The sequence below is a fragment of the Oncorhynchus masou genome, chromosome 6, assembly GCF_036934945.1.
Source record: "Oncorhynchus masou masou isolate Uvic2021 chromosome 6, UVic_Omas_1.1, whole genome shotgun sequence".
NCBI classification, from domain to species: domain Eukaryota; kingdom Metazoa; phylum Chordata; class Actinopteri; order Salmoniformes; family Salmonidae; genus Oncorhynchus; species Oncorhynchus masou.
In genome coordinates, this window is record NC_088217.1 from 12,462,981 (window position 1) to 12,472,529 (window position 9,549).

General features: G+C 45.3%; 1 protein-coding gene across 3 annotated transcripts in view; it reads right to left on the bottom strand.

The window, feature by feature from the left end:
* Positions 1-586: 586 nt before the first annotated feature.
* LOC135541363 (proto-oncogene tyrosine-protein kinase Src-like) overlaps positions 587-9,549 on the bottom strand; it is a 39,128-nt gene continuing 30,165 nt past the window's right edge. For all 3 annotated transcript variants that reach the window (XM_064967550.1, XM_064967548.1, XM_064967549.1), the window contains 3 exons: positions 8,789-8,942; positions 3,292-3,423; positions 587-847 (listed from right to left, as the gene is read on the bottom strand). In XM_064967550.1, the coding sequence (XP_064823622.1) occupies positions 639-847; positions 3,292-3,423; positions 8,789-8,942 (495 nt within the window). In that variant the 3' untranslated portion in view covers positions 587-638. The remainder of the gene's footprint in view (positions 848-3,291; positions 3,424-8,788; positions 8,943-9,549) is intronic.

Here is a 9,549-nt window from a genome sequence, read left to right on the forward strand (position 1 = left end):
TCCTCTAGTATAGCCAATGCTTACACTAAATCAATGCTTGACAGGTTGTGCACAAGTGCACACGTTGGGAAAACTTTGAAGGGATTCCGGGCAAAGCCTTTGATGAGAAAGGGACGAGGACAGAGAGGGAGGGTCAAAACAGTGGCCATGTTCCATCTCACTATCCTCCGTCCTTCCTTAGGATACTTCGGGTTGAAGTTTCTCCTAGCTACAGATCTAGGATCAGCTTCCTCTCCCCTGATCTTAACCATTAGTGGAGAAATTGCTAAACTGACCCAACATCAGCATCCAGGGGCAACTGCACCTTACTCCACATTAGGACACTTACCATCTTTCCTCCACAGATCTAGGATCAGCACCTTTCGCATCAGTCCCAACCCTCAACCATTATGACAGTCCCCACAAAACCTGTCTTTGTAGCTCCAGGTTAGAAGTCACCCATAACAACAGGTCTAGGATCAGCTCCTATTTTCTTCCCACTCCTAAACCAACCTTAACCATAATCCATTACATTTGGGAAATAACACAAACCTGACCCATGAACAGGGTGCAGTGAGAGGGGTGGGCAGCGACATGGGTGGGCATTGGGCAGGGGGTGGGAAAGTCCATCCATAAGGCCCGGGGGATGTCCCTGAGCCTTATAGGTTCTCCCCAGGCTGGTACTGGGGCTCAGTGGAGGTGAAGTAGTCCTCCAGGAAGCCCTGCAGGTACTCGAAGGTGGGCCGCTCCTCTGCGTCCTTCCTCCAGCAGGTGAGCATGAGCTCGTGCATGGAGGCTGGGCACTCAGCAGGGCAGGGCATCCGGTAGCCACGCTCCACCTGATCCAACACCTCCCGGTTCACCATGCCTGAAGACAGTGTATGGAGGGGATAGATAAATAAATAAATAGAGGGAGAGAAGAGAGAGAAACACGTTCGACAGTGTTTTTCTATAAAACCTGTTCAACTTTTGTACTCCACATGATTCCACTAGGAAATCAAATAATCACTGAAAATAACATAGCATTCAATCCAACACCCCTCCTCTAATTTATATTAGAAATAAACACACAGAAAAAAGACCAACCCTTCACTTCCTTCAAAGTATGCAACTCCTCATCTTGGACGACTGTTTAGTCAAAGTACACTGTATATGTAAACAAAGTATACTGTATATGTAAACAAAGTATACTGTATATGTAAACAAAGTACACTGTATATGTAAACAAAGTACACTGTATATGTAAACAAAGTATACTGTATAATCAAAGTATACTGTATATGTAAACAAAGTACACTGTATAAAACAAAGTACACTGTATATGTAAACAAAGTACACTGTATATGTAAAAAGTATACTGTATATGTAATCAAAGTACTGTATATGTATATGTAACAAAGTATGTATATGTAAACAAAGTATACTGTATATGTAAACAAAGTACACTGTATATGTAAACAAAGTATACTGTATATGTAAACAAAGTACACTGTATATGTAAACAAAGTATATGTAATGTAAACAAAGTATACTACACTGTATATGTAAACAAAGTATACTGTATATGTAAACACTGTATATGTAAACAAAGTACTGTATATGTAAACAAAGTATGTATATGTAAACAAAGTATACTGTATATGTAAACAAAGTATACTGTATATGTAATCAAAAGTACACTGTATATGTAATGTAAACAAAGTATACTGTATATGTAATCAAAGTAATCAAAGTACTGTATATGTAATCAAAGTAGTATATGTAAACAAAGTATATGTATATGTAATCAAAAGTATACTGTATATGTAATCAAAGTATACTGTATATGTAAACAAAGTATACTGTATATGTAAACAAAGTATACTGTATATGTAAACAAAGTATACTGTATATGTAATCAAAGTATACTGTATATGTAATCAAAGTATACTGTATATGTAAACAAAGTATACTGTATATGTAAACAAAGTATACTGTATATGTAAACAAAGTATATTGTATATGTAATCAAAGTACACTGTATATGTAATCAAAGTATACTGTATATGTAAACAAAGTATACTGTATATGTAAATATGTAATCAAAGTATACTGTAATGTAATCAAAGTATACTGTATATGTAATCAAAGTATACTGTATATGTAAATATGTAATCAAAGTATACTGTATATGTAATCAAAGTATATATGTAAACAAAGTATACTGTATATGTAAACAAAGTATACTGTATATGTAAACATATGTAAACAAAGTATACTGTACACAGTATACTGTATATGTAAAAAGTACAATATGTAATCAAAGTATACTGTATATGTAAACAAAGTATAATAAGTAAACAAAGTACACTGTATAAACAAAGTACACTGTAAAAACAAAGTATACTGTATATGTAAACAAAGTATACTGTATATGTAATCAAAGTACACTGTATATGTAAACAAAGTATACTGTATATGTAAACAAAGTATACTGTATATGTAAACAAAGTATACTGTATATGTAAACAAAGTATACTGTATATGTAATCAAAGTACACTGTATATGTAATCAAAGTACACTGTATATGTAATCAAAGTACACTGTATATGTAATCAAAGTACACTGTATATGTAAACAAAGTATACTGTATATGTAAACAAAGTATACTGTATATGTAAACAAAGTATACTGTATATGTAAACAAAGTATACTGTATATGTAAACAAAGTATACTGTATATGTAAACAAAGTATACTGTATATGTAATCAAAGTACACTGTATATGTAAACAAAGTATACTGTATATGTAAACAAAGTATAGATTACTCATCTCATATGTATATACTGTAATCTATATCATCTACTGCATCTTGCCATCTTGATGTAATGTATCACGAGCCACTTTAAACTATGCCGCTTTATGTTTATATACCCTACATTACTCATCTCATATGTATATACTGTACTCTATACCATCTACTGCATCTTGCCTATGCCGTTCTGTACCATCACTCATTCATATATCTTTATGTACATATTCTTTATCCCTTTACACTTGTGTATATAAGGTAGTAGTTGTGGAATTGTTCGGTTAGATTACTCGTTGGTTATTACTGCATTGTCGGAACTAGAAGCACAAGCATTTAGCTACACTCGCATTAACATCTGCTAACCATGTGTATGTATGACAAATACATTTGATTTGAAGTACACTGTATATGTAAACCTGAAGAGGCATTGTGTGTCAACACATTGGTGTTTTATACCTATTGTGAGCAGAGTGTGTAACTACTTGTCTTAATGTTTTCATGAAGAAAAGTCACCGGTACCTGGATATGGGACTCTGCCTTTAGTGGCCAGTTCAGTGAGCAGGACCCCGAATGACCAGACATCTGACTTGATGGTGAAGCGTCCGTAGAGTGCAGCCTCTGGCGCTGTCCACTTAATGGGGAACTTGGCACCTGGGGAAACAAAACCCTGATTGATGACACACTCTGATAAAAGACCATGGTAGCCAAAATGTCACTGTTTTAACTAGAATACATCAATACAAGCCTATTTTCCTAAAAACAAGGCTAGAGTTGAGCCTCTCTACAGTCTGCCAAATGGAAAACTTGACCTTTCACAGAGTCAGAATTAGTACATTTTCCTGAAGCTATTTAGCCCCTTTATTACAATCCCTGAAGTCACAAAGTCTGCATCTAACAACTTTAAAAACAATAAACACAAGTAATCAAGAGACCAGGTGAAGCAGGGGTCCTCTAAAACAGGCTTAGGACATACATTACATAGAGATATTGGACCCAGACCAGAGCAGAACCCTGTCTGGCGATGTACACATTATCTTCTATGAGGAGGGAGCGGCAGGCTAAAGTTGTTCACTTTACACCCCGAGACCAGTTGGAAAGAAAACCAGGATAATAGGGGTCCTCCAAGACCAGGATAAACAGGGGTCCTCCAAGACCAGGTTAAACAGGGGTCCTCTAAGACCAGGATAAACAGGGGTCCTCTAAGACCAGGATAAACAGGGGTCCTCTAAGACCAGGGGTCCTCCAAGACCAGGATAAAAAGGGGTCCTCCAAGACCAGGTTAAACAGGGGTCCTCTAAGACCAGGGGTCCTCTAAGACCAGGATAAACAGGGGTCCTCCAAGACCAGGATAAACAGGGGTCCTCCAAGACCAGGATAAACAGGGGTCCTCTAAGACCAGGGGTCCTCTAAGACCAGGATAAACAGGGGTCCTCTAAGACCAGGATAAACAGGGGTCCTCTAAGACCAGGGGTCCTCCAAGACCAGGATAAACAGGGGTCCTCCAAGACCAGGATAAACAGGGGTCCTCCAAGACCAGGATAAACAGGGGTCCTCCAAGACCAGGATAAACAGGGGTCATCTAAGACCAGGATAAACAGGGGTCCTCTAAGACCAATGACCAGGATAAACAGGGGTCCTCTAAGACCAGGATAAACAGGGGTCCTCTAAGACCAGGATAAACAGGGATCCTCTAAGACCAGGATAAACAGGGGTCCTCCAAGACCAGGATAAACAAGGGTCCTCCAAGACCAGGATAAACAGGGGTCCTCCAAGACCAGGATAAACAGGGGTCCTCTAAGACCAGGATAAACAGGGGTCCTCCAAGACCAGGATAAACAGGGGTCCTCCAAGACCAGGATAAACAGGGGTCCTCTAAGACCAGGGGTCCTCCAAGACCAGGATAAACAGGGGTCCTCTAAGACCAGGATAAACAGGGGTCCTCCAAGACCAGGATAAACAGGGGTCCTCCAGGATAAACAGGGGTCCTCTAAGACCAGGGTCCTCCATGAAATAAACAGGGGTCCTCTAAGACCAGGATAAACAGGGGTCCTCTAAGACCAGGATAAACAGGGATCCTCTAAGACCAGGATAAACAGGGGTCCTCCAAGACCAGGATAAACAGGGGTCCTCTAAGACCAGGATAAACAGGGGTCCTCTAAGACCAGGATAAACAGGGGTCCTCTAAGACCAGGATAAACAGGGGTCCTCCAAGACCAGGATAAACAGGGGTCCTCCAAGACCAGGATAAACAGGGTCCTCTAAGACCAGGATAAACAGGGGTCCTCTAAGACCAGGATAAACAGGGGTCCTCTAAGAAAAGGATAAACAGGGGTCCTCTAAGACCAGGGGTCCTCTAAGACCAGGATAAACAGGGGTCCTCTAAGACCAGGATAAACAGGGGTCCTCCAAGACCAGGATAAACAGGGATCCTCAAAGACCAGGATAAACAGGGGTCCTCTAAGACCAGGATAAACAGGGGTCCTCTAAGACCAGGGGTCCTCCAAGACCAGGATAAACAGAGGTCCTCCAAGACCAGGATAAACAGGGGTCCTCCAAGACCAGGATAAACAGGGGTCCTCTAAGACCAGGATAAACAGGGGTCCTCCAAGACCAGGATAAACAGGGGTCCTCTAAGACCAGGGGTCCTCCATGACCAGGATAAACAGGGGTCCTCTAAGACCAAGATAAACAGGGGTTCTCCAAGACCAGGATACACAGGGGTCCTCTAAGACCAGGGGTCCTCCATGACAAGGATAAACAGGGGTCCTCTAAGACCAGGATAAACAGGGGTCCTCTAAGACCAGGATAAACAGGGGTCCTCTAAGACCAGGATAAACAGGGGTCCTCCAAGACCAGGATAAACAGGGGTCCTCCAAGACCAGGATAAACAGGGGTCCTCCAAGACCAGGATAAACAGGGGTCCTCTAAGACCAGGTTAAACAGGGGTCCTCTAAGACCAGGATAAACAGGGGTCCTCTAAGACCAGGGGACCTCTAAGACCAGGATAAACAGGGGTCCTCCAAGACCAGGATAAACAGGGGTCCTCTAAGACCAGGGGTCCTCTAAGACCAGGATAAACAGGGGTCCTCCAAGACCAGGATAAACAGGGTTCCTCTAAGACCAGGATAAACAGGGGTCCTCTAAGACCAGGGGTCCTCTAAGACCAGGATAAACAGGGGTCCTCCAAGACCAGGATAAACAGGGGTCCTCCAAGACCAGGATAAACAGGGGTCCTCCAAGACCAGGATAAACAGGGGTCCTCCAAGACAAGGATAAACAGGGGTCCTCTAAGACCAGGGGTCCTCCAAGACCAGGATAAACTGGGGTCCTCTAAGACCAGGATAAACAGGGGTCCTCCAAGACCAGGATAAACAGGGGTCCCCCAAGACCAGGATAAACAGGGGTCCTCTAAGACCAGGATAAACAGGGGTCCTCTAAGACCAGGGGTCCTCCAAGACCAGGATAAACAGGGGTCCTCCAAGACCAGGATAAACAGGGGTCCTCCAAGACCAGGATAAACAGGGGTCCTCCAAGACCAGGATAAACAGGGGTCATCTAAGACCAGGATAAACAGGGGTCCTCTAAGACCAGGGGTCCTCCATGACCAGGATAAACAGGGGTCCTCTAAGACCAGGATAAACAGGGGTCCTCTAAGACCAGGATAAACAGGGATCCTCTAAGACCAGGATAAACAGGGGTCCTCCAAGACCAGGATAAACAGGGGTCCTCCAAGACCAGGATAAACAGGGGTCCTCTAAGACCAGGATAAACAGGGGTCCTCTAAGACCAGGATAAACAGGGGTCCTCTAAGACCAGGATAAACAGGGGTCCTCTAAGACCAGGATAAACAGGGGTCCTCTAAGACCAGGGGTCCTCCAAGACCAGGATAAACAGGGGTCCTCTAAGACCAGGATAAAAAGGGGTCCTCCAAGACCAGGATAAACAGGGGTCCTCCAAGACCAGGATAAACAGGGGTCATCTAAGTCCAGGATAAACAGGGGTCCTCTAAGACCAGGGGTCCTCCATGACCAGGATAAACAGGGGTCCTCTAAGACCAGGATAAACAGGGGTCCTCTAAGACCAGGATAAACAGGGATCCTCTAAGACCAGGATAAACAGGGGTCCTCCAAGACCAGGATAAACAGGGGTCCTCCAAGACCAGGATAAACAGGGGTCCTCTAAGACCAGGATAAACAGGGGTCCTCTAAGACCAGGATAAACAGGGGTCCTCCAAGACCAGGATAAACAGGGGTCCTCCAAGACCAGGATAAACAGGGGTCCTCTAAGACCAGGATAAACAGGGGTCCTCTAAGACCAGGATAAACAGGGGTCCTCTAAGAACAGGATAAACAGGGGTCCTCTAAGACCAGGGGTCCTCTAAGACCAGGATAAACAGGGGTCCTCTAAGACCAGGATAAACAGGGGTCCTCCAAGACCAGGATAAACAGGGATCCTCCAAGACCAGGATAAACAGGGGTCCTCTAAGACCAGGATAAACAGGGGTCCTCTAAGACCAGGGGTCCTCCAAGACCAGGATAAACAGAGGTCCTCCAAGACCAGGATAAACAGGGGTCCTCCAAGACCAGGATAAACAGGGGTCCTCTAAGACCAGGATAAACAGGGGTCCTCTAAGACCAGGATAAACAGGGGTCCTCCAAGACCAGGATAAACAGGGGTCCTCTAAGACCAGGGGTCCTCCATGACCAGGATAAACAGGGGTCCTCTAAGACCAGGATAAACAGGGGTTCTCCAAGACCAGGATACACAGGGGTCCTCTAAGACCAGGGGTCCTCCATGACCAGGATAAACAGGGGTCCTCTAAGACCAGGATAAACAGGGGTCCTCTAAGACCAGGATAAACAGGGGTCCTCTAAGACCAGGATAAACAGGGGTCCTCTAAGACCAGGATAAACAGGGGTCCTCCAAGACCAGGATAAACAGGGGTCCTCCAAGACCAGGATAAACAGGGGTCCTCCAAGACCAGGATAAACAGGGGTCCTCCAAGACCAGGTTTAGGACACACAACTACAGATTTGGCCTTGACTGAAGCCTTACCCTGTCTGGCAGGGTACTGAGTACTGAAGCCTTACCCTGTCTGTCAGGGTACTGAGTACTGAAGCCTTACCCTGTCTGTCAGGGTACTGAGTACTGAAGCCTTGCCCTGTCTAGCAGTGTACTGAAGCCTTACCCTGTCTAGCAGTGTACTGAAGCCTTACCCTGTCTGGCAGGGTACTGAAGCCTTACCCTGTCTAGTAGTGTACTGAAGCCTTGCCCTGTCTAGTAGTGTACTGAAGCCTTGCCCTGTCTAGTAGTGTACTGAAGCCTTACCCTGTCTAGCAGTGTACTGAAGCCTTACCCTGTCTAGCAGTGTACTGAAGCCTTGCCCTGTCTAGTAGTGTACTGAAGCCTTGCCCTGTCTAGTAGTGTACTGAAGCCTTGCCCTGTCTAGTAGTGTACTGAAGCCTTACCCTGTCTAGTAGTGTACTGAAGCCTTACCCTGTCTAGCAGTGTACTGAAGCCTTACCCTGTCTAGCAGTGTACTGAAGCCTTACCCTGTCTAGCAGTGTACTGAAGCCTTACCCTGTCTGGCAGGGTACTGAAGCCTTACCCTGTCTGGCAGTGTACTGAAGCCTTACCCTGTCTAGCAGTGTACTGAAGCCTTACCCTGTCTGGCAGGGTACTGAAGCCTTGCCCTGTCTAGTAGTGTACTCGTTGACTGAAGCCTTACCCTGTTTAGCAGTGTACTCGTTGACTGAAGCCTTACCCTGTCCAGCAGTGTACTCGTTGACTGAAGCCTTACCCTGTCCAGCAGTGTACTCATTGACTGAAGCCTTACCCTGTCCAGCAATGTACTCATTGACTGAAGCCTTACCCTGTCTAGCAGTGTACTCGTTGACTGAAGCATTACCCTGTCTACCAGTGTACTCGTTGACTGAAGCCTTACCCTGTCTAGCAGTGTACTCGTTGACTGAAGCATTACCCTGTCTACCAGTGTACTCGTTGACTGAAGCCTTACCCTGTCTAGCAGTGTACTCGTTGTCCTCTATGAGGCGGGCCAAACCGAAGTCGGCCACTTTACATGCCAGGTTGTCCCCGACCAGGATGTTGGCAGCCCTGAGGTCTCTGTGGACGTAGTTCATTCTCTCTACGTATGCCATCCCTGCTGCAATCTATACACACACAGAGACACGGAGAGAGAGAGAGACACGGGGAGAGAGAGAGAGACACGGAGAGAGAAAGACACAGAGAGAGAGAGAGAGAGACACACGGAGAGAGACACACGGAGAGAGAGAGAGACACGGAGAGAGAGACATGGGGAGAGAGAGACACGGAGAGAGAGAGAGAGACACGGAGAGAGAGACACGGAGAGAGAGACACGGAGAGAGAGAGACACACGGAGAGAGACACAAGGAGAGAGAGACACGGAGAGAGAGAGACACACGGAGAGAGACACGGAGAGAGACACACGGAGAGAGACACACGGAGAGAGACACACGGAGAGAGACACACGGAGAGAGAGAGACACACAGAGAGAGACACGGAGAGAGAGACACGGAGAGAGAGAGACACGGAGAGAGAGACACACGGAGAGAGAGACACGGAGAGAGAGACACACGGAGAGAGAGACACACGGAGAGAGAGACACACGGAGAGAGAGAGACACACGGAGAGAGAGACACGGAGAGAAAGAGACACGGAGAGAGAGACACACGGAGAGAGAGAGAGACACACGGAGAGAGAGAGACACACACGGAGAGAGAGACACGGAGAGAGAGA